The 25,246-nt window shown below is 48.3% G+C and overlaps 1 protein-coding gene across 2 annotated transcripts in view; it reads left to right on the forward strand.

Moving 5' to 3' along the window:
• Nucleotides 1-21,784, forward strand: part of MAP2K4 (mitogen-activated protein kinase kinase 4) — a 69,108-nt gene extending 47,324 nt beyond the window's left edge. For both annotated transcript variants that reach the window (XM_014886830.2, XM_088176629.1), the window contains 8 exons: nucleotides 4,915-5,034; nucleotides 11,190-11,309; nucleotides 12,028-12,079; nucleotides 12,487-12,614; nucleotides 16,700-16,777; nucleotides 17,705-17,853; nucleotides 18,350-18,395; nucleotides 19,003-21,784. In XM_014886830.2, the coding sequence (XP_014742316.2) occupies nucleotides 4,915-5,034; nucleotides 11,190-11,309; nucleotides 12,028-12,079; nucleotides 12,487-12,614; nucleotides 16,700-16,777; nucleotides 17,705-17,853; nucleotides 18,350-18,395; nucleotides 19,003-19,116 (807 nt within the window). In that variant the 3' untranslated portion in view covers nucleotides 19,117-21,784. The remainder of the gene's footprint in view (nucleotides 1-4,914; nucleotides 5,035-11,189; nucleotides 11,310-12,027; nucleotides 12,080-12,486; nucleotides 12,615-16,699; nucleotides 16,778-17,704; nucleotides 17,854-18,349; nucleotides 18,396-19,002) is intronic.
• Nucleotides 21,785-25,246: the final 3,462 nt, after the last annotated feature.

Below are 25,246 nucleotides of genomic sequence, written 5' to 3' on the forward strand. Positions count from 1 at the left end.
AAAGATCCCTGGAATATGAATAAAAAAAAGATAGCCCAAACTGGAATGAAAGCTGGGAGCATTCTTCCAGTTAGAGCAGGATGCTCTGCTTTGGACTGAAATGCTGTACATGGTGTGGGTGTTCTTAGCCAGGGTACTTCACAGTGCCTCTGGAAGGCTTGGAAAGCTGCGTGTTTGAAAAGTTGATAAAATAAATAAGAACATATTTTAAATGGTCAACCTTTGATGTGTTGGGTGGCTCCTGTGCGGGTCAGGAGCCTAAACACAGCAGTGGTGTCCTGAGCATCTGGTGTTCCTGGCAGTGATGTGTGAGCCTCAGGCTCAGGCAGGAGATCTTCACCTGCTCCTCACCTCTTCTGCCCTGCAGCAGGGAACACCTCGGACATCTGGGGTTCACCATCAGCAGCTTCTCCCAGTTTCATTTCAACCAGTTCAACTGGCTGTGAAATACATCACCAGGAGATGAGTGGAGTGGTTTGTGCTTTGATTGACCTTTAAGCTTCTTGCCATGGAAGCATTCTGCACTTCTTTTTAATAGAATTATTTTTTCGTCAGGAATGGTTACAGCTGGCAGAGTAACCCAGCTGGGGCAGAGGTTGGTTTTGTCCATGGTGTTCAGTTTTCCACCTCAAAATAAAGTGATTTTCAGCTGTAGGCCAGAATTTTCTGTGTCTTCCAATATCCTCAGCCTGGCTGGCTTAGTCCCACTGCAGTATTGCCTAGTCCAGCCTCCAGTTACTGTCAGTGTCCTCAGCCATTGTTGCTGGTTCCCTGCTTTCTCTTTAGTTTAACAATAATTTTGACATGCTCTACTTGTTCTCGAAACTTGTCCTAAGGAAATCAGAAGCATTTTCAAGATCCATTGGGTAATTGGAGGTGTCAGACCCATGGGCCCATTAGATTCCTGTTATTCCTGGGGAAGCCAGTAAGCCATGGAACTGTTTCTTGTTCTGAGCACAGTGTCTCTTGTACATCATTTTGGTAGTCAGTGCTTGTTCTCTTATCCACAGCTTCAAACCAGAAGTTCCTGTCTGATTTTCTCAGGTTTCTCGATGGCAGTCTCATAGCTGAAGGAGATTGCTAAGTATCAAATGCCCCTGAGAGCAGAAATGTAACATTTTATTTATACCTCCATGATCTCTCCATCCTTTCCTCGATGCCCCATAGCCCATAAAGGCCCATCAGAATGATACATTAGTATATTTAGCTCTATCCAGGGGCAAATTTCTCTGTCATTCCCATGTCCACATGACTTCCAAAGAGAAGTCTTGGGGTTTTATTGCCAAACCATCAATATAATTCTTCACAGAATTGAGTGACACCTTCAGAATTTTCTGTTTCAGTCACTTGTTTAGGTCTGGTGGCTGAGAGTTGTTCCCAGTCCTGCTGGTAGGGTAGCTGGGGAGGGAGTGGATGAGTAAGAGCTGAAAAGGAGCGGTCAGAGAGAGTTAGGGCCTCCCCACAGGAGGTGGAAATCTGGTTGTGATCTACTTCAGTCAGCATTAAACGTGTTTCAGATGGGGAGATAGATATTCCCATCCTCAGCAGTGACTGGGCAAAACCCTCTTTCTGCTACTGGTTTGTTATCCCAAATCCCTGCCATCCCATGGAAGGACCACTTCCCCCATGGCACTGCCTGGCACTGCTGTGCTGAGCTTTCTGCTGAGGACAAGGTGAGCCCTGTGCTCAGGACAGTTCTGGATTGTCTCACAATTCAAGGAGTTGAGTTTCAGTTTGGTGTTTTCAGCTTAATTTTCCTTTTGTTTTAGATTTTTTTTTCAACCAGTCACTTCACGCTGCACCTGAATCTTTCTGTGTGCATATTGGGCTGGATGATGTCCCTTCTGTTTTGGGTCAAGTGTCTGGAATCTGCCTGGTTTTAGGTTTCAGGGTGGCACAATCCACAGCACAGACTGTGCTTTTGCTGTTGATGCTACTCAGAGCAAGGCTTCAGAGCTCTTCCTCATGGTTTGGAAGGCTTTGTTCTAACCTGTGTTAGAATAAAAAGGTCTGGAGAATTTTCTCCCAGAGGATTTGATACAGTTTAAATTGAAGGCCAACAAGGAATTGTTAAAAAGGAGACTCCATAAGCTTCTACTACAAATCCCCCTTTTCCACCCGTGGCTGTTTGGCCGTGGGGTCACTTAGCAGTGACTGCCTACAGGAAGGTGACTGGGCTGAGATCTGTAAGGCCTGAAGTGAAGCCAGCCCCTGTCCATCCCTGTCTGAAATGCTGCCTTCAAGCAGCTCCCTCACCTTGTGTCTTCCTTCCCTGCCATGTCCCATGTTCTTGGGGAGTGTCTGTGGGTGCTGCTGCAGTGCTTTGCACCGTGCCTTGGGTTTAGGTAGCAGGTTGTATCATGGCTCACGTGCTACTTGGGTAGTGGCTGCTGTTGACTTTCCTCACCTTCCCAGTTCTGCTGCTGAACTGGGAGTACTGGGCTGCAGCAGGCTCCCTGGCACACTGCAGCTGAACAGAGCCACCCTGTCCAGCCTGGGCTGACCCTGTCTGTGTGCTGCACTGCATGCTGCTCCTCAGAGCTCTCCCTTTCTCTTGCCTTTGCCCGTCTCCAGCACTGTTGTATGAGACTCCCAATCTTGTATCATGGCATTCCTTTCACTCACTGGAGCAGTATTTGTTGTAGTGTCCACGTTGGCTTCTCAAGCTGACCTCTGCCCTCTAGCTGACCCACTGTCTGTGCTCTGGGTCCTCTGCCAGCCCTTTCTTGTTGAGGAGTTTCTGTTTGAGAAGAGGAGTGTTTGGGTTCAGTGTTGTTCTGGAGTGCCATTAAAATCACCTCTACCATACAGCATTTATTTCACATGGTTTCCAGTGTTGGAGAAGTGACAGCAGAGGAGGAATGTCAGAGGTGGGAGGAGACGTTTTCAGCTGTGAGCTTTGAGGAGGATGCTATGGAGTTGGCTGTGACAGGAATGTGCAGGTGCAAGGCCAGTGCAGAGCAGGGCTGGGACAACTCTCAGATGACCAGAGAAGAGGCTTTTTGGAGACAGACATGGAGTGGGCACAGAAGGAGAATAGTAGTTATAATATGGAGAAAAGCTGCTTTTGGTTCCTCACCAGAGGCGACCTTTTCAGAGTGGGTCACGTCTCAGTGAGAGGCTGAACTATTGTTCATAGGCCTCACCACGGTGGCTTTGGTATCCCTCACCTTCTGTGGAGTTCAGAGCAGTGGCATTTCCATTTCACACAGTGCTGCTGGTGTGCTGTCACTTGGAGACATTCACTCTGCTCAGCCTTCAGCCTCTTGGGGGGATTGCAGAGCTTTGTATGGTGAGGGCACAAGAGCAGGAAATAGCCAGTGGCTGTCTGAACCTGTGTTGACACAGACCTGAACCAGTGACCTGGAGGTGAAGTGTTTTAGTTCCATTCCTGGCTCGTTGAGCTGCTTCTTGCTCTGTTGGTGACACAGAGCCCCACCTGCTCAGCACAGCACAGATACTACACACTGTGGGTGCTGGACAAGTCTCCTGACACGTCCCCAAGAACTCTAGAACTCACAGGGTGGGAAAAGGGCAATACAAACATATTATTTACTGGTCTGGGCCAAACTAGAGATACTAGAACATTGAGAACAAGTGGTTAAATACCAAAATACCAGGCTACACTACAGGTAAGGAAAATTACAGTGTTGGTATTGTCCTTGTTTTGTATGGGTCATCACAAAATAAGACCTAAAGTACATAATGGTGCACTGTTTCACATGTAGTGCTATATGAATGGCCAGCCTTGAAAGTACCTTCATTCACCTGGCCTGTGCTGGCTGATGTGTGTGGTCCTGATGCCAACAGCATTGCCCATGAGGCCACAGTATTGGTGAAATGGGTGCTAGTATCATATCTTGCAGATTTTTCCCACAAGCTTGAATAATTTTTTCTTTCTTGGATAGCCATGTAGTTTTTGTCCCTGAGGATGGTCCTGGCTACCTCTGTTGCCTTGGACTTCTTGCCAGATATTTTTTCTTGGTTTTTTTTTTTTTTTTTTTAATGGTTTTTCAACATGAGTCACAGCTTCAGGATCACGATTTCCTCACTTGTGATTCAGAGAATGTATTAATTAGTGCAAGATGTTAAATATATCTGTAAAACCACATGAAAAACTGGATGGTTGTCTCCATCCTTCATTTAACCAGTTTTATGTTTGAAAATGTACGGTTTTAGGTTTTCAAATGTGCATTGTTCTTTCAAGCCTAAATGAAACTTTTCATCATATATAGTGTACATATAAAGTACAGTGTGTGCATACATATATACCTCTACATACACATGGGATATGTGTCTTTATAAAGTCTCTTTTATACAGTGTTGATGTTCCCTCAGCCAGTACTAGGTAAAGGATTGTTAGTTTTATGAGAAGAGCTCACAGGACTGCTGCCCATCATTAACAATACCACAGAAATGTGTTCCTGGGTTATGTGGCAGTCCCTTCTCCCCAGCCATGGTTGAGGCTGTGGAAGGAGCCTTTTTGGCTTTTGTGCTTAGAAATTTTAAACATAATGTTCCTCGGTTAAATTTCAAACCAGTCTTCAAGCCCTGTCCAACATAGCTAAGAACTGTGTGGGAATTTGTTTTGAAATGAAAGCCTGGATGTGGTGTTTCTCTATAGTTTTCAATGAAATTTCCGCTCTTTAATTTCTTCCTGACATTTCATCTGAAAATGTTGATGCTTATGCGAGGACTGAGGGTTTTACAGTCTGATTAAACAGCTTTAGAAGTGTTCAGTTACATTTCTTATTTGAGAGCATTGCTTGATTCTCTAGAGTGTTTTTGAGCATGCCTGGGGTTCTGCCTGCTCTGCTTGGGTTTGGGGTCCCGGTGACGTGTCTCCATCAGCAGGGCTGAGGATGCAGTAATGGCATGGAAGTGATAAAGTCTCTGCCACTCTTCCTCTTTCAGAGAATTCGGTCGACAGTGGATGAAAAGGAGCAGAAGCAGCTTCTGATGGACCTTGATGTAGTGATGCGAAGCAGTGACTGCCCCTATATTGTTCAGTTTTATGGCGCGCTCTTCAGAGAGGTGGGCACCCCAAACTTGCTTCACTTGTAGCAGAGTTTGGGTTTTACCTTGTTTTTTTCCCTTTGTAATTTCAAACTCATGCCAAGGAGGAAAAAATTGATTCATGTTAGGTTTCTTGGTTCTCCACTTTTACTCAAGGATGTTTAGCCAGGAGACCCAGGTGTCTGGGCACTGCTGAGCAAGCATTTGGTCCCTTTGCAGCAGGAGTTTTGGAGAAGATCAGTGTTGAAACCTGACTGCTGCTTCTCCTTCCTCTTGTAGTTCTTCTGCAGTCTTGGATTATCCCTGCTCCTGTAATTGCTCTGTTGTTGAAACTGCCACAGTATAGGGGGACAGACATGGAGCCCCTGCCTGTTTTCCACTACTTCAGCACAAATCCAGTACCTCTGCTCAAGGGAAGAAGGAAAATAGAGACCTAAGGGCTGCAGGTGGTTTTTGGGGATTATCAGTCATAGCAGCCTGTGCAGAGTCTTGTGGGGTTTTACTGGAAAACTTTCACACAGAGGTCATTGTTATAGGTAAAACCCAAAACTGTGTCTGAATATTCAATTCCTGCTTCTAGAAAGTTCTCCTCTGTAATTTTGCCGGGTCACTCCTCTGGCTTTAAATCTCATTCTCTAAAATAAGCATAATAATCCTACCTTTTCCCATGCTCTGTTCTTTGTGATCTTTTTGAGCACAGAGCCATTTTGGGCCAGTAGGCTTTGTCCATGCTCACACAGTACAAGCTCCTACTGTGTGTGGAGCCTCAGCTTGGCTGGAAATTTCTGGCTTTGCTCAGATAAAGGTGGCAAGCCTGTCAGTTGGTGAGAGGAAAGGTCTGTGGACAAAACAGTGTCTTGCCAGATGCTAATGAATAACATGCTCAGAGCTGTGCAAGCCTCTCACCTCCCTTCAGCTCTGGGCACATCCCAGGATGGAAATGTAAATACATAAACAATATAAAAACTTACCTTAACCAGCACCCAAATGTTGGCTTGGCTGCACTCTTTGTCATGTCCAAAAATCTCCTCATCCTGCAGCCAGACAGGGCTCCCAGGGCTCCTTGCATGCTCTGTCTGGGAAAGGTTTCATTGGCATTGCTCTGATTGGAGTTAAATCCCCTTTTCCCCTCTTCAGCATAAGCAGTGTTTGCTTCAGAGATGAAAGCAGCCTTCCCTCTCCTTGGTCCCTTACTACCTAGGGATGTTCCAAGTCATGTTCCTCAAAGGTACACAGGGTGAGCTGGGAGGCTTCCATAAAGTTTTCTGTCTTGTCCTATTAATTACTTGTATTAAGTATTAATACAATATTAAGTAGAATCTTAACCTTTTAAAGATAGCAAAGTATGACAGCAGAGAAGCACAGAAGGGAAAAACAGGAATTTCACCAGGCTGTTTGGATCTGTCTGAGCCCCCCCCCAGTCTGCTTATCAGATCTGTTCTCAAAGAACTGTGAAAGATCCAGGTCACTGCTGCACCCTCCTTTGGGGTGTAAGAGCTCATGGGACATTGGTAAAAACCGAAACTCTTTCAGGAAATCTGCAGCAAACTATATAAAACAAAAGCTCTTTGTTCCGGCATTTCAAGGTGAAAAGTAAGGAAATCCTTTTGGGATTACTTGCTCTGAGCAGGGATTCAGGTTCTCTGGCTATGGATGGAGCAACTGATGAGAAATCTTCTTTGCCTGCTCCTAAAAGGTGAAAGACTTCCATTTCAGGAGTTTACCGTGCTGAATAGGCAGCGTGTGCAGTCACAGGGTTGGCAGGGTCCGAGCAGCTCCAGGAGAAGCAGCAGGGCAGCTGGCACAAAGGAAAGGCAGGCAGCCTTCCACAACTGGGAGTGTTTGATGTGGAGAGGCAGAGCTAAGCTCTGGGATCCAGACAGTTTAGGAATACTAAACCAAATAGGACAAAATTATGCAAGATCTTACTTTGTAGCCAGACAAGTGTCCCAGCTGGCAGTCAGGGAAGTAGCTGTGAGTACAAGTTAATGTGGCAGTCTCTGTGAATAACAGCAGTTTGATTTGGAAAGGCAGAAAATACTACACAAAAATTTCTGTAGTTGCATTTTCTCTTGCTTGTTCCACATTTGTGTGGTAGGGAGAGTCTTCTCGGGGTCCTGCTTGTCCCTCAGCAGGCAGCACCTGAACCTTTATCTTCTGCTGCCTGTTCTTCAGTCAGAAGGGACATCTCTGGTACAGTATGTCTGTGCATGTGATGGAACGTGTAACAGTGCAACAAGCACAAGTTGATTGCCAGGTACAGGACTTTGCTTTAGCTCATTGGCACCTGCTAGATGAAATTAAATTGCCTGGTCAATGAAACAAGAGCAAAGCTGAAAAAGTAAAAGACAGTGTTTCAGTCTGTGCATGGAATGAGGGGCTTCAGTGCAGTGTGGCCAGGACATGGTTGGCTTTTTGGGCTCCAAGCACATGTTACCATCTCATGTCCAATTTTTCATCCACCGGTATCTCCCAGCTCTTCTCCTCAGGGCTGCTTTCAATTCCATCATCATTATACTGGTGAGTGCCCTGACCAAAGTGCAGGATCTTACACTTGTTGAACTTTGTGGGATTCCCACTGGCCCCAGGAGACCAGCTGGTTTTCCATACTGCACCCAGGAGAGCTCAGAGTCCTAGTGCACACAGAGCTGTCTACATTGGCCATCAGAGATCTGATTGAAGAGCATCTGGCTACTCGTGCTCAATGTGCTTCCTCTGAAGGCTGTACTTGCTAGATGGGGGAAGAAAAAAAAATTGGTTGACAGGGCTTCTGCAAACATTTCACTTGAATCTCTCCTTGTGAGAAAAGAGGAGCTGTGGGCTGAGCCCACAGGGCTGCACTGGGACCTCCAAGACTTTGGCCCTGAGCATAGCTGTTTCAAGAGGCTTTTAGGTCTGAGAAAAAAATGGTTTACATTTCTTGTCTGTTCTGCTGCAAGCTTTACAGCTGCTCTGGTTTGAAACAGTACCTGTAAAGCTGGGAATGTTTGAGTACTTACCATGACCACACTAGTGGCTCTTCAAAGTACCTGTTCTGATTGTGTTTCTTTTTAAGAGGGGAAGAGGAAAGAAGCTTTATCTGACTTGGAATCTCAGGAGTGACTCCTACACAGTGCAAGTTGAAAGTAGTTGAGCCAAGTTTAAACCAACAAGTTCAATACTTGATAAAATTATGCGATGAAAAATTCATTGCAAGTTGCAGAACATGCCTAGGAAGCTGAATAAATCAGCCCATGGGGAACTTCTGCTGGCAGGAGAGAAGAGCTGGGATGGATGTGTTGGTAGCACAGTGCTGGGCTGGTGTGAATTGCTGACATAGCCTTGCTCAGTTGTTTGATCTCTTTGCTGTTGATGCACCTCACGCTGTTTTTATGGAAATCCTTGACTGTGCTGCCATTCCTCAGCACATCTGTCCCTGTTGTCAGTTCCTGGTCTGTAGGAAAAGTGTCCTGTGTGCCATGTAAATATATAGTGGTGATGATGACATTTGCCAGTCTCTGTCACTGGTGTAGCTGCAGCTTGGATAAAGAGCTGGCTGCCCCTGCAGTGAGCAGATGTGATAAACCTTCAGCATTTGTATCATAGAGTGGTGGGTGTTGGCAGGGACCTCTGAGGTCACCTTTTCCAACCCCCATGATCAAGTGGGGCCACTTGACCAAGATTGTGTCCAAACAGCTTTTGAATCTCCAGGGATAGTGTCTCCACTGTCTCCTGAGGCAGTGCCAGTGATGAATCCCCCTGACAAAGTGTTTCCTCATGTTCAGAGGGAACCTCCTGTGTGTCAGGTTGGGCCCTGCTCATGTTGCTTGGCACCACTGAGAGATCCTGGCTCCATCTCCTGTGCAGCTTCTTCTCAGGTTGATGAGATTCCCCTGAACCTTCTCCAAGTGGAGCAGTCCTGGCTTTATCTGCCTTTCTCATAGGGAGGATGCTCCTGTTCCTCAGTCTTCTGAGCTGTCCTTTGCTGGAGTCTGTCTTATACTGGGGAGCCCAGCACTGGTCACAGCACTCCAGGTGTGGCCTCACCATTGCTGGATTGAGGGAAGGATCACCTCCCTCCACCTGCTGGTGATGCTTTGTCTCATGCTGTGATCCTTCAGGCCCAGCAAAGATGCATTATTGGCTCATGTTCAGCTTAATGTCCAGCTGGACCCACAGGTCCTTTCCTGGTGAGCTGCACTCCAGTGAGTGGCATCTTTGTGACAGCTGCTCCCTTGTCAGTGGGAATCCTCTGCACTGAGAAGCTGAAGTGCCTCCATTGCTTGTGAAGTGGCTTTTGTGTCTATCCTGGACAGGAATATTTTGAATTAAATGCACAGGGTGTTCCTGGACATTTTTTGGAATGTCTACAAGATGTGCATTAGCATCTGGTAATCTAATACCCAAAAAGGACTAAAATACGTTATTTGGAAGAATAGCTCTAATAGGAAGAGAAAATTAAAGTGCTTCTTTTGTCATTTTATGATTGGAAATGAACCTGACCTAAGAGGCAAAATTTAAAGTGAAACTTTCATTAGGGTGGTTTTGTCCTCACAGTTCACAAAGGAGTAGACTTGCCCATGTACATCAGGACTTCTTGGTATTTATTCAGGAAGACAGCTGAGTCCCCATTGCCCAGCCAGTCTTCCTTTTTCTTCCCGTTAAATTTCACCAGTTTGCCAACAGGTAAGGCTCTCCAAGTTCCAGGAGGAGTTAGCCTGTAGAGTTCTGGATCTTGCCACCTCAGCCTTAAGGATGCTGCTTAGTGGAAAAGGCCTGTTATCTTTTTCCATTGATCTTGCTGACATGAATTCATGTAGGTCAGGTAGGTTTTTATATTACCAGATCAATAAATACCCCCATTCAGGAGTTCTGTATGGCATCTACTTCAGGAGACCAGTAAACCAGGTCTTTCCTTGAGTGTTTTTGATCATAAAAGGGGATTTTATGCTTAAAAATCACAATTGGATAGAAATTTGTTGTGCTTACTTGAGGTTTCAGTACCATAGCCATACCAGCCTGTAATGCAGAGTACACATGTAGCCTTTTTTATGATAATGGCTCTGCTCAAGTGTCGTTCACTTGCTTTGTTTTGCTGTCCAAACATCAGCTGTTGTAACCTGGGCAGTGGGAGCCACTCACAGTACTGGTGCAATTGGACTAAATACAAGGCTGCAGGTGGTCAGTGGTATTCTGGCTCTCTAGACAGGAATATAGCCCTGTCCCAATTTTTTTATAAATCTGATTGAAACAGAAGCAGTTTTTGAATGATCCTGTGGCCAGTAGAACCAGTCCACAAGAGAGAGGATGCTCTCACTACAGACTGCTCGTAAAGCTCTGGTGGGCTTCTAGTCTCACTTGATTTATGCACATCACTGCCACTGGAGCCACATTGCTTGCCTTGAGCCACTCTCCATCATATGGAAGTGCTTCATCTGCATTTTGCATTTGTTGCAAAAAAAAAAAAAGAGGAATTTTCTGCGTGTATTGTCCAGTTTCATTTCTGTAGTTTAAATCTGAACAATTCCTTAGCCAACTTCCTCCATAGCCAACCTGCAGTCTGTAGCAGCCCAGGTTCACCCTTTTCCAGGTCTCCTGAAGTGTGCTGATCATATCCTCATCCTGCTGTGCTGCTCTGGCCTCTTTCACTGTGATGTCCCTGCTTCTGTGTCTGTCACAGCACTTATTCCATCTTCTGGGTTTTTTGGGTGAAATGAGAGTTTTCTAGGCTTGGGCTTGTAGCAGCCCTTGAATGGATGACATCAGCTCCTGCTCTGCCTTGAGCTGATGTGAAAAGCCTGATGCCAAATGAGCAGCCTAAACTGAAGCTGCCCATGGCTGTAAACCAAAGTCTTCTTCCTCAGCCAGACAGCCCTTCCTAGGACAGCAACTCCCCTCTTCTGGGTGTTCCTCTGTGCCTGCAGCCTTCTGGAGAGCAAAACGGTGTGTGCATTCATCTGGATTCAGGGATCTAAACTTTAATGTCACGTGGGAGTTGGGCAGGTAAATGCTTCTGCTGTGAATGGAAGCAAGTCTTTCATTGCTAAAACCAGTCAAGCTGAATTCCATCCTTTCTGTCAAATGCACGTTGCTGTTAATGTATTTCATAGGATTCAATGGATCTCTGTATGCTCTCTGGATTTGTATTTCTCATTTTTATCTCAACAGTAACACACATTCTTTTCTCTTTCCAGGGTGACTGTTGGATCTGTATGGAGCTCATGTCTACCTCGTTTGATAAGTTTTACAAATATGTATATAGTGTATTAGATGATGTTATTCCAGAAGAAATCTTAGGCAAAATCACTTTAGCTGTGAGTATTTTGTTAAACCTTTTTGTTGAAGATAATTGAAAAGTTCAGATCCTTGTTCAGATCACACTCCATGTGAAAAGCTGGTTGGTCTGTGGAGCAGAATTGCTGCTGCTCTTTGCATCACACTGGGAATGGTTCTTCAGGGTGCTCATGACTTTTCCACAGTATGTTGCATGGTGAAAATGGAGGTCCTGGGGTCAGTAATCAGTTCATAGACAGCCCCAGGACCAGCTTCCTGCTCTGTCTGCTTGAATGTGAGCACCAGCAGCACAGGCACCAGCCCAGACAAGAGAAGCTTCTGGCAGTCTTGTGCAAAGGCTCCCAAAAGCACTGGAGAACCTGGCTGATGTTTTCTTGATATAACCTGAAAGTTCTGGCCTAATGAAAAGTCAGGTAATTCAAAGAGTTGTGACCTGCTGAAAAAAATACAGCACAGGGCTTGAAATAAGTTATTGCTCAGGATAATTAATCAGAGATTGTTCTGGCTCCACCTCTTGCTCCCCTCTCCCAGAGTGGGATCTTTGCAGGTCACAGGGGATGTGTGCTCACTTAAGCCCATACCCTCTCTTATATCACCTTCTTTTATTTTGTGGCATATTACAGCATTGATACCTCAGTGTATTAAATGCTTTTACCCCTGTTCTTGGAGTTCCAAAAATTTAATAATCACAGGACTTTCATAACATCTGCTTATTTTTCATCTATTTTTCTTTCCTAGACTGTGAAAGCACTAAACCACTTAAAAGAAAACTTGAAAATCATTCACAGAGGTGAGTTCTTTGTGTCCTTTTTTAAGTTCATGTCTTCTTTTTCTTCTCTGTTAAAATAATTGCAAGAATTGCTAGTGGCCTTTGGTTCCCTCAGAGTTTAAGCACAGCACCTGTACTGCTGTGAGTCCGAGTGCAGGTTTTGAACAAATGTCCCAGTGCCTTTTCTGCTGCCCCTTCAGCCTATGCTTTTTTTCCATGTAAGTGTGATTTCAGGGTGGTTGGGCATCTGCTTCTGCCTTTGTGGCATCTCTGGGGCTGACTCCATCCCCTCCTGCTCCCGTGCAGGATCCAGCACCAAGGGTGACGGCGACAGCGCGGCACTGCCCGCCTCGATCCTCTGCAGCTGCTCTGCTTGAAATTGAAACCTCCAGCCGTGACTTACTGGTTTAAATTTCTTTCCCCTGCAGACATCAAACCTTCCAATATTCTTCTGGACAGAAATGGAAATATTAAACTCTGTGACTTTGGCATTAGTGGACAGCTCGTGGACTCCATTGCCAAAACGCGGGATGCAGGGTGCCGGCCGTACATGGCGGTGAGTGGGATGAGCCCTGGGCTCTGTGGGATCTCACCCTCCCTGTCAGCAGTGTTTCCTGTGGGATGAGCACCCCTTTCCTGGATGAAACTGAGCTCTGGATTGAGTGCTGCTGTGGCAGTGTCATCCAGGCTGTGGCAAAGTGACCAAATTCTTGGTGTTTTGCTGGGTTCCTCTGCTGCTGCCAGGGCTGTGGTGCTGGAATGGGGAGGAGCTCTGTGCCTTCCAGCAGCTCCAAAACACCACTGCCCAGGGGAGCAGAGTGTGGGTTTGTCTTGGTCTGCAAGAAATCCATTTGCTCTGGTAAGATTATGTCACAGGAGTTATTGCAGAGCAGAATTACAGTGATTTTTGTAAACCACTTTAATTCCAAAGTGTGCCAGAACTTCATTCCAGGAGAATGTGATTCTGGAGAGCAGCAGTAGCAGAGCAGCTGTGTGGAAATTGCTGGGGCTGAGTCGTGGCTCCTGGGAGTCTGTCCTGCTTCTTTGCTGCCCTCCCCCTCCCAGAGAGAAAAGCTGTAGTGGTGGTTTTGGAAGCTGTCTGACGGTTTTAAACACTTCAGTGCTTCAGGATGCTTCGAAAATGCATCTCTGTTCTCACATGAGGAGGGTACCTTGTGCAGGGAGCTGTGTCCCTGCTGCTGTTCATATAATTTTAATTTTAGTGCCTGTCTTTAGTTTTTGTTATATATTTATGGCTCTGTATGCTGAAAAATGCTGTTTTCTGAACTCTTTTTATCTACTACCACGTAGAAAAAAGGAAAGTATCTCTCTTTTAAGACATGATTCCCATCTGGCCCAGGCTATAGCTCTCAGATGGCTTTTCTCTGACCAAGGCAAAACCTGTCTGCCCTGACTCTGATCTTTCTTTGAGCCATGGGTAGGTGGTTGGCTCTGCTCAGGCTCTTGGGGTAGTTATGCCATGACCATTCCTGAGATGTCTGTAAATAGTGCAGTACTTCCTTTCCCCTGGGATATTGGTGGGTGAGTGCTTCTTTAGCCCTTTGGTTTTCCTTTTTCCTGTCTGTCTGACTGCATGCACTCTGTGATTTGTGCAGCTCCATTGGCAGCTCCAGGCTTGGGTGGACTTTTAAGTGAGTGAGCAAAAGTGTTGCAGTTCAGTTTGTGTTTTTCAGAGCCTTGGCAGGGCACAGGGTTTGTGGGGCAGCCAGCAGCTGGCAAATGATGTGGGAGATGATTGGCCTCTTCCCTGCTGCTCTGCAGCCTCAGTGACTCCTTCCCAAGTACATGAGCATTTCCACGTACCAGGGAGCCTGGGAAATGGGGAGATGTCCCCAGTGTGCAGGCACATCTATCAGCTATTTCTCCAAGCCAGCAGAGGCTGAATCTGAAGGGATGCTGTGATCAAACTGGATATACCTGGAAAAGAGTCAGGCTGCCACACTCCTCTCAAAAGGAAAATAGTATTATTTAGTGCAAAATAGGCCAAGAATAGTAGCTCTGTTCAGCCAGGGAGGCTCTGCTTGGGGCTGCTGGATGCTTCTCCTTGGTGATAGTGTCTCATTTTGCTTGCCCACCAACCCCATGCCACTTGCCCCCTGAAGGAGCCTGGTCCCCACATAGCTGTTGGTACCAATGACACTGGATGTCAGCCAGTCTGGCTGGAGTGCTCTGAGAAGGCAGCAGGAGCCAGTCCAGCTGCCAAGCAAGTGTTGTGTGCTTGAACCAAAATTGTTGGAGCTGTCACAGCGAGTGGCGCCTGAGCCTTGGAGCTGTGGTGCTGAGAGGTTGTTTTGCTTTTGGCTTTCAGTTCCCCTGCAATTGTTACAGTGAGCAAAGGCCTGTAAGTGTTGGTACCTCGTGTTCTCTGGAGGAAAGAAAGGCAGGACTGAGTTCCCAGGCAGCTGCTGTTCCCTGCAGCAGCCTGGGCTGTTGTGAGCCCTCCTCACCCGTGCCCTGTGCTGGTGCCAGCGCTGGGGGTTTGCTCCAGGTGAGGTTCCACAGCCTTCACCCAGCAGTGGCTGCTCCTGGCCTGCCCTGCATCCTCCCTGAGTGCTGCTCCCTGTAGTCCCTGCCTTGCCTCTGGCTGTGTGGATGCTGCTGGGAGTGGGCTCTGTGTGCCATGCTGGAGCTGGTGGCCTTTGTGCCTTTACTGGTTTTTGCCTTCTGAATGCCCCAGTGAACCCTGTGCCCGTGTCAGAGAGGAAGGGTGAGACTGGAAGTGCTTGGTTTAGGCAGGGGTGGAGGGGCAGGCCCAGCCATTGTGAGGATGGATGTCCTGCCCTGCTCCTTCCAGACCTCCAGGAGTGGAGTGTGATGGTGTCACCTCCATCCTTGGTCACTCGTGTCCTTTTCTCCGGTCAGCTTGGAGCCTCTGGCTGCAAACTGTGGCTTTTCACTTCTCCCTGGTGAAGGTGGACAGTCACTTCTGGCATTGCTGTCAGGGCCAGCTGGATGTCTCATGTTCAGGTGGTTCAGGCAGAGATCAGGCCCTGTATTGCTGGGTTTGGAAGAGAGGGAGGATCTGTGGTGCCCACTGCTCATTTTTCAGTCAAGATGCTGGTGCTCAGGTGCACACTGGACTGGAGAAGCTCCATGGCAGCCTGTACCCTTCTCTGATGCATCCATACCCTGTCCCTTCACCCCATCAGCACATCCAGAGATGGGTTTCCACCTCAACCATTTCCTTTTCTGCTTGCACTTGGCTTCAGAGGGACACCTGGCCTGAGCCAGGCTTTGTCTGCAGCCCTCGCTTCAGGTCCCCAGAGTGTGACGTGGTGACTCTTCCTTCATTGGTGTTAATTGCTCCCATGTGATCTACATGGAAAATTCCCAGCATTCTTCCTGCTCTGTATTTAGATGGGATTTATTTTGGTCTGTTCTTTCCCTTTAACTGTGCCACCATGGTCTAGGGCCAAATCCCTGTTGCTGTGTTGGGTCACAGGAGCAGGGTGCCCCTCATGGGTGCCTGAGACAACCAGCTCTGTCTCACCAGTGCCACCCATCCCACCTGTCCCTTTGAGCAGTTGGGCCCTGCCCAGAGCAGCTGCCCCCCATGCAGTCCCCTCCTTCATCTGCAGCCTGGCCACTGCTCTGCTGTGGCACATCCCTGTGCCTCTGTGGTGTGTGGGTCACAGCACTGGCCAGGACAGCATCTCCATGGGTTGATGTGTTCTGAGCTGCTCCATCCCTGGTGGCAGCTTCCAGACATCATGGTGTGTATCCCCCGTAGAGTTCAGGGCTGGGCCACCTGCTGCTACACTTTTCAGCTGCATCTGCTATGAAATTGTATTGAAATGTAGCTTAGAGGGCAACCAGGGCTTTCAGAGTATTTACTGTACCCCATAATTTAGAATTGATTGCAATGCAGGTATCTTTATTATTGTTGTAGTCAAAAGTGAATGAGAGCCTACTTCTTTCGACATGTTAATTATTATATTTTTAACTGAAGAAGGCAGGCTGAGGTTTCTCATAAATATGACATGCAAGGCATAAAGATGTTTTTTGCTGGCTCAGCTCTCTGGACAACTTGCTCTTAGGTGTGAATCACCCATGTCTGGCTCAATATTGCTTTCTATGAAGGACATTTTGGATGTCTTAAAGCCTTGTAAGATCATAGTTGCCTTCAAGGGATGACTAAAAGCACATTGTTTTTGATGGTTTCTTTGTAGCTGGTTGGGGAGGAGAGTTCTGGTAGGTGCTGCTAAGCCTCACTCCCCAGGGTGGTGGATGAAATGTTTCCATGATTCCAGTTCTTATGATCTCTTGGGAACAACTTGACTATGAAAACAGAGAAGGTGAGTCTTTGTGTTAAAGAGATCCCAAAGCTGGGCAAAACTAAGTCAGTCAGTCACTCAAGGTGTTTGTGCAAAAGGAAAAAAGACCCTGAAGCACTGGACTGTGCTAAGTTGCCATTTCTGATCACCCTTTACACTCTACCTCCATAAAATCAGTGTTTCAAGTGACTCCTTGAGCTGTTTCTCTGCTGGGCTTGGATGGCTGCCCTGGCCACAGGTTTGCCTCTGGAGCTGTGCCAGGCTCAGGACGCTTTCCAGGTTTGCAGAAGCTTCTGGCTGCTTCCTGCATGGCACAGAGCTTGACTGGTCCTTCTTGCCATTGCAGCCAGAGAGGATAGACCCCAGCGCGTCCCGGCAAGGCTACGACGTGCGCTCGGACGTCTGGAGCTTGGGGATTACATTGGTAAGTGAGGCCTTTGCAGCCTGGCTGCCCTGGGCACTGTGGGGGTGTCACACAGGGCAGCACAGCCCAGCCCTCTGCTGTGTCGGGGGTGAAGTGGCCACTTCCTGGCTCAGGAGCTCCCTGGGTGCTTTCCATGTAAATGGTTCTGCTGAGCCCTGCGGCTGTGTGAGCAGGGAGGAGGTGTTGCATTGTAAATGAGTTTTGTGTTCAGAATCTGAGATGAGGGTGCTGAGTGTGGTGGTGCAGAGCACCCAGCCTGTGTGAATAAGCCTCTGACAGCCCTGGCAGCTGCTGTGCTTTGGCTGCACACAGACTTTGGTTAATCCTGGATTCTGGGATTCTGATTCCTCACTGGCTTAACCACAGCACTACTAGCTGCACACATTGATACAGTGAGAAGCTCTTACTTTCTGCAGGTTGTGAAGCAGAAGAGAAAGCAGAAGCAATTAAGTATGAACCAGTGGCTTCTTTTTTCACCACTGATGTTTAAAAAAATCTCATTTTCATTATCCTGCAAGGAGTAGGGAGTTGGATTCAGAGATCCTTATGGGTCCTCTCCAACTGGAGATATCATGTGATTGTGTTATTCTCATTATCCATTTTCTCTAGTGGTTGTTAGGATGCTTGAGAAGGGACTGGAGGATTTTGCTCTCCTACACTGGTTTGTTTTATAGTCAGTGGAGGAGCAGACATGGCCAGCATGGAAGCATGGCCTGGTCAGGGTAAATCTGGCCATGCCCCTCACACAAGCACCAGAACTTACTGCTGGGTAAAACCTTCCCTCTACATAGAATCATACAGGGAATAGGATGAAGAAGCTCATCTCAATCTTCCTTCTGGGGGGGTTTAAGATTGTTGCAGACTTTTTTCCCCTGACTGAAGTTCCCTGATGTAAACGTGCCTGGTGCTGTTGCTGTCTCCCTGCAGTACGAGCTGGCCACGGGGCGATTCCCCTACCCCAAATGGAACAGTGTGTTTGACCAGTTGACACAGGTAGTGAAAGGAGACCCACCACAGCTGAGTAACTCAGAGGAAAGGGAGTTTTCCCCAAGTTTCATCAACTTCGTCAACTTGTGGTAAGTGTGTACTGCTGAAAGCACTCGGGCTTGGCTTGTTTGGTTGGCTGGTATTTGGCAAGGGTCATGTGTCCAGCGCTTCCTGGCTTCTTTTCACATTCCTGCACCAGCATAAGGGTGAGGACCTCTCATATTTTAGTGGTTTGGAGGTGATGGGGAATTTGTCTGGTTTGGGACTGAAGGGCAGACCTTGGAAACTTCTCTTCAGGAAAACAATTAGGAGAAAACATCTAAGAGGCTGTGCTAGAGAGAGGAGACATGGTAAGGAGGGAAGTTTCCATGGCAGGAAGTTTGTGCCTGCACAGCTGGGATGACAGCAGGGGAGGGAAAGAAGTTACTCCTGTGGTCACTCACAGTGAAAGGATGGGTTTTCCAGAAAACCAAAGGAGGTGAGACCCACTGCAATTGTATCACGTCCTGTAAAAGCTTGTATTTGAGGTCTGTAACATTTTCCCTGATCCCACATTCTCCTAATTATCCTTTTTGCTTTCTTTAGCCTTACAAAGGACGAGTCCAAAAGGCCAAAGTACAAAGAGCTTCTGGTGAGTTCTCAGTGCTGCATCTTTCAATGTCTCCAACACACAGCTCACACGGGGCTGGGCTCAGGCAGAAGGGAGATCTGAAGGAGCAGAGCCCTGGAGTCAGGCAGCAGCAGGGCCTGTCTGTGGTGGGGATGCTGAAGGAGAGAGGGCAGCAATGCTTTTGGCTTGGATCAGTCACATGTGGCTGGCCAGTGCTGCCTGCTGGGCAGAGCAGAGGGTCAGGACTCAGGAGAGCAGAGTTTGGGTTTGACCTCTGCAAGCCACTCCCTGTCACTCCTGTCACTCTCCCCACTGTGGCAGTGCTGATGTGGAGGTATTTCAGTAAATGTCAGTGCTCCAGAGGAGCTGCTGATCCTGCACCCTCACTGCCTCCTGCCTGTCAGCTCCCATCCTGTCCTGCCTCAGTAACCTCCCACCTCCATTAACCTCCCATGTTAAACACATGGATTCCCAATATTGGAAAGCCATGGAGCAGGCTGTGTCCTGGTGTCCTACAGCCACCACAAAGCGTGGTCTTGCACCAGACAAATTCACCTGCTCAGTTTGTATCTGAGGGGCACATGCCAGGAGGGTGACCATAACTCTGTTGCTTTTTATCTGCTTCCAGAAACATCCCTTCATCCTGATGTATGAGGAACGCACAGTGGATGTTGCATGCTATGTTTGTAAAATCCTGGATCAAATGCCAGCAACTCCCAGCTCTCCAATGTACGTGGATTGATACTGCTGCTACATCAAACTCTAGAAAAAGGGCTGAGAGAAAACAAGCTGTAAAGAATTTTCATCACATATTGCAGTGTTTTTAATGCTCGCCCAGACACCATGTGCAATAATATTGGTGTTATTTCCATCCTGTCTGTATACTGTTGTCACATATAAAGTGCATCCCTGTAATATCTGATCACACAGTGTTAGTGTTGGTCACAGAGAGACCTCATCTTGCTCTTTTGTGGACATATTCATGAAATGTGGAAATAAGTACATTTATTTGTTGACTGTGATTGGATAGCACCTAAAATTCATTTCTAGACTCAAAACTTGGAGACTCCTCAGCAGCTACTGGAAAGATTTTTCTCTCAAACTCTTCCGATTGTTGTTTCAAGTAATAATAAAAAGCAAACAAACAAAATTTAGGCGTTGTCTGTCTGAACATTAAGAGACTTTGCCTGGAGGGAGAAGAACTTGCTTAACCAACGAGATGCTTTGCCTTCTGGAGCTGGAAAGGCAAAGGAGAATTTTATTCTTCACAAAGTGCAATAGATTTACTGCTATGAAATTCTGTTGCTTTACAGTCGCAGTGTACTTTCTGGGGACAGTGTGCTCAGCTGAACTTCCTGTCAAAGAGAGATCATGTTAAATATAGTGAATATGTCTTTACCAAAAATATGTTGTGTTGAAAGAGGCTAACATTAAACTATTGAGATGGGACATAATGTATTCTTCCTCCTTTTACCAAGCCAGCCACTCTTCACTCTTAACTAGGTGTCCTGTAAATTGTTACCTGGTAAGATAAGACCTTTGACCTGAAGAATTATTAAACTACTTGATTGAATTTAACCTGCTTGTTGACCTGGTTTATAGTGCACAGTGCTCACCACCCACTGGCTTTGCTTTGCCTTCACCCAGTGCCATCCACAGAGGCTGCAGCTGCTTGAATGGGCCACCAGCTGATGGCTGTGAGTCCTGGCCAGTGTTTCTCATGTTCCTGCTGTCCCCAGCCCTGCTGCTTGTGCCTGTGGCCCAGCCCAGTCCTCCCAGCCCATGTCCCTGAGCTCCTGAGTCCCAGTCCCAACCTGAGCTCTTTCTTCTCGCCGCTGCAGGCAGGATGGAGGGGTGGCCCTGGCTGCCACGGGGCTCTGTGCCCACCCCACCCTGCTGAGCTTGCTGGAGACAATTCAGCACCATCTGCAGACTGAACCTCCTCTGTGACCTCCACAGCTCCTGCACCCAGAGCAAACCTCTCTGAGATTGTTGTGTTCAGAAGGAGATGAGGTGGAGGAGCATCGAACTCCTCTCAGCTGGCCCAGCAAGGCCAGGCAAGCTGTCATCTTCTAAGTGAAGCAGCTCATCTGGCTTTTCTGTTTGTTTAATTAACATGTTTTTCAAAGATTAATTTTCCCCCCAAATATTGCAGTTTTCAGGTGTTTAGTAGCATACCAGGGATAAAACACAGGCTGCAGGGTCTCTGCTTTCCATTTTGAGCTGATTTAGGTGTTTGGTAGGACTTTTATCAGTGCTAGAGCAACCCTCCCATCAGAGCACGACCACACATCTGGATGCAGTGGGAATGCAAACATCGTGGTGCTGGCAGGATCCCCACGTCCAACCACAGGCAGCTGTGCCAACCAGCCCGGGGCAGAGTGCTGAGGAGCAACCAGCACACCCCAGCTGGGAAGGAGAGCCAGGGCCGTGCCCTGGGACACAGCTGGTGTCTGTCACTGCAGAGGTGACACGTCCTGGTGCTCCTGCTGCCACCGGGGCTGAGCCCGTGGGATCCCTTGGTCCTGCCCTTCCTGCATTGTGTTCCTCTTGGGTTGCTCCTCAGGCAAGGCAGAGGTTCCTGCAGTAACTGCTCCTTCGGACAGCTCTGGTGCGTCCTGCATAAAGATCAGCCAGACCCATGCACGTAAAGCAGTCATTGTGTCCCCACCCCCGTGGAGCTGTGACTCCTGTCCAGCCTTCAGCCCCTGGAATGGGACTGCAGGTGCTCCAGGTCTCCAGGGCTGCTGGCTGTGGGGGCTGAAGAGACCCAGAGCCAGGAAGGGCAGCCACAGGTTTGGTATGAAAGTCTCCCGATGACAGGGAACCCAAAAACCTGAGATGGAACCTCCCAGAACACACAGGACTGCCTTGCTGTGCCCTGTCGGGATGGCTGGGTCTGTGCTCTGGTGCCCAGGACCAGTTTGCTGGGAAAGGAAATGCAAAGCTTTGAGCTGCCAGTGACAGGAGTGAGGTGCTGCTGCCTGGGTGGCTGTACAGGACAGGTTTAGCCTATTCAACATAGATTATTATAAATTATTAAGGGTGCACCATTTGTTGCAATGTATCTATTAAAAAAAAAAAAGAAAAAAAGGTGTATAGTGTTCAGAATCTGTGAAAATAGTGTAAGAACTGTACATTGTGAATTCTGGTTATTATTTTTTTTTCTTGTACCATAGAAAAAATGTATAAAAATATCAAAAAGCTGATGTGCAGGGATGTTGCCTTATTGTCTGTAAAATGAAGCTCAGGAACATAACTGCTTCAGAGAGCTTCCAAATATTTTATCCGGTATCCTGGTTTGATTTCCTCCTCTATTTAAGCTATTATACATGGATCAGAGTGTTTATGTAATAGTTCTATCCTTTTGCCTGCAGGTCAGTTGTAATAAAACTAAGATGCGACTGTGACCTTGTTATTTTCATTTTGTAAGGTCAGACATGAACGGGAAGGTTCACTAAGAGCTGCCTTTCAGGCCTGTCCTCCAAGTGGAAGAAGAAAGCAACCTTCAAATCTGCTTGTGCCAAATGGAAGAGGTGTAGGGCGCTCTGGATGTGTTTTCTCTGGAAGACTGCTGGCCCTCAGTGTGTTCTGGTGCCTCTCAGGCGAGCACTGTTTGCAGCACAGGGAGGTTCTGGTGCCTCAGGACACCTTGTCCCAGCCTCCAGGGAAAGGGCAGCTGCAGCTCCCAGCTCTGATGGCTGCTTTAGCTTTGCAAGAGCAGTCAAGGTGTGCAGAACCCAGATGGTCTCAGAGTTAAGCCCTGCTCCCTGGTGCTGGGATGTCTCTTCTGCCTGGGAGCTGTGGAGGGCTTGGAATCTGCCCAGGCACGTGGGCAGAACTGGACCCCAGCAGCCCCACTGGAAAGAAGAGTGCTGGGGAGAGGGCCTGGTCACGAGTGCCTGTCCTGCTCCAGGGATGGATGGGACAGGCCAGGAGTGCCCAGCCCAGAGAGAGGAGAGCCAGAGCATCCTGCAGGGATGGCTGGTCATGGTAGACCTCAGGATCAGGAATAGCTGGGAATGCGGGGATCACCAGCTCTTGCAGGGTCTCACCACTTGGAGGGTGACAGTTGTGTCAAGGGAAGGGAAGGCAGGGAAGCCAAACAGAGCTGAAGAAGATTTTGCTGTGTAGAGATGCACAGTGCGAGAGGCTCACGTAGCTCGAGTCTTGTCAGTTTGCCTAAATTCTGTGTTCCCACCACACCAAGCCTTTTTCTGGAGTTTTTTGTTGCCAGAACAATACTTTGGAGATTTTTGGGTCATCCTCACTCTTCAGTCAGAATCCAATCCCTCATTTGGTGAAAAAAGAAGACAAAATCTGAGCACACACCAGGGACAGTCCTTCCGTCCCTGGGAAGGAATGTATTTATGGACATTTCAGTCCCTCTCAACTGCTCCTTGTTGAACTCATGCTCCATTCTCCCTCTGGACTCTTTCCTGCCTGCGGGCACTTCACTGTCCTCACCAAGGATCCCATTGTCACTGTGTCACTGCTGAGGCAACACAAAAAAATCTGACCTCGTCCCAGATGCTGCTGGTATCTCCAACAGGATCCATTCCTGCACAGGGCCACTGCTACTGCTCCTGACAGCCCTTGGACCATTCTAACTCTGCTTGCTTGTGTGATGTGTGATGGTTTTCTCTGGCCCTGGGGCTTGGAATTTTCCTTTGGGCATCATGACCAGGTCTGCAGGGCTCAGCTCTGGCTCTCCCTCTGTACCAGCACACGGGCTCGGAGGCTGCCCTGGTTTCTGTGCTCAGTGCCAGGACTCTGGACCAACCTCCCAGAGGACTTGGAGCCACTGGCCACTGTCTGTGCTTTGTGGACCAGACTGGCACCTCACACCAATTCCTCACAACTTTGTGCCCACTGGCATGGCCAAGGTTCTTCTTAGATCTTCAACAAGCATCATACAGCATCTAGAAAACCCCACTGTGCTCTGTTGTGGTTATTATGTGTCTGGGGAGCTCCAAGACCAGCTTGGAGGTTTGGATGAGCTCAAACCCATCCCTGCCTGGACCCAAGCAGGTGGAATGCAGATTGCACCATTGCCTGTTCTGTCAAGAGCACTTTGAGTTGCATGGGCAGCATTTTCATGAATACTCTGGCATGGCTTCCCCTGGCCTTCACCTCAGCCCTGTCCCTCCTTTGGGGGCCAGGTGAGTATAAATGAAGGGCTCAGGCCTGTGTTACTGGGGGTTCCCCCTGTGCTGGCACTGCTGGGGAACCTCCAGTGCTGGGGACAGCTCTGGGACACTCAGGACAGGAGGGACATGGAGGGGCTGGAGCGTGTCCAGGGCAGGGAATGGAGCTGGGAAGGGTCTGGAGCAGCTGAGGGAGCTGGGAAGGGGCTCAGGCTGGAGAAAAGGAGGCTCAGGGGGAACTTGTGGCTCTGCACAAGTCCCTGACAGGAGGGGACAGCCGGGGGGGTCGGGCTGTGCTCCAGGGAACAGGGACAGGAGGAGAGGGAACGGCCTCAGGCTGGGCCAGGGCAGGCTCAGGGTGGACAGCAACAGGAATTTCCCCATGGAAAGGGAGGTCAGGGATTGGAAATGCCCAGGGAGGTTTGGAGTGCCCATCCCTGGAGGTGCCCAGGGAATTGCTGGAGGTGGCACTCAGAGCTCTGGGCTGGGGACAAGGTGAGGATCAGGGTGGACTCATTGGTCTGGGGGGGCTTTTCCAGCCTCAGTGATTCCATGATTCTGTTAACACATACGTGCTGCATTTTAAAACAAACTCCATTTTCCCTTCAACTCCTGATACAAACCACACGTGTCTATTGCTTTGAGCGTGGTAAGGAAAGATAGAGTGACAGCTCTGAGGAACAAGAGCAGGAAACAGCCTTTATATTTTTCCTGTGTGTTTACAGCTGTGCAAATGCTTGGAGAACGCGATGAAGCACAAACTCCCTCTCCTGGAGACACACGGCACCTTCTGATGGAAATAGAACAGCAGGGCAGTCTGCGAGCTTTGTCCTGGCATAAATCCCATGCCTCCCATCAGGAGAATGTGGCATGTCCAAACAGCAAAGCCCTGCTCAGCTGAGCAGAAGAGCTGGGTGCAGGGGTGTCACCTGCTGGGGTAGCTGTGCCAGCAGCCCCAGAAGCACATTCAGGCCTGAGAAGGGTTTGGTGTGTGTGGAAAGGCAGCTCCTCACACTGAGATTTGCTGGCTTGCAGGACTGTGTGTGGTACCTGTGGGGGTGTCCATGCTGTGCCTGTGGGAGGGAAAGCCTGAACCATGATCTGTGTTCACCTGGGAGCTGGTGGGGAGATGATGTGGATGTCTCAGTGACTGTGGTGGGAGAAGCACTGGATGGTGAAATGACACAGGCAGCTCACATTTTAAAAAAGTTTGCTAAAGGCATGAAAAATGGTAATTTGACTCTCAGAACATTTTTTGTTTTGTGTTACCTCTGTTTTTTCAGCAGGAAGACTGAGGGGGAGTGGGACATCACTGGGATCCTTCAGCTTGGTGTTGAGAGATAGGAAAATCCCAGAACCCTAAATTCTTTGGGACAGACTGTGTGGGAAAATCACCTACACATGGAAGACTGAGTGAGGACTGACTCAAGGCAATGGGAGGGGAGGGGTCCCATCCCACTGCCACACCCTCGTCTTTCCCAGGAGGCTGCTCCAGTTTGGCTGCAGTACCACAGGCCCAGGCAGAACTGGGCTGAGTTCTTCTCCATGCAGCAGAAAATCTGCTGCTGGTGTCCTTGGGGCCTGGAAGGAGACTCGGGATCCCTCTGATCCCTCCCTCTGCCCACAGCAGGACCCTGCAGGGGAGCAGCACAGGCAGGCTCTCCTCAGCAGGCAGATGGTGCTCCAGCCCATGGTTATTCCTGAAATAATCCTAGGCTGAGGCTT

This window comes from Sturnus vulgaris, chromosome 20, assembly GCF_052056855.1.
Source record: "Sturnus vulgaris isolate bStuVul1 chromosome 20, bStuVul1.hap1, whole genome shotgun sequence".
NCBI classification, from domain to species: domain Eukaryota; kingdom Metazoa; phylum Chordata; class Aves; order Passeriformes; family Sturnidae; genus Sturnus; species Sturnus vulgaris.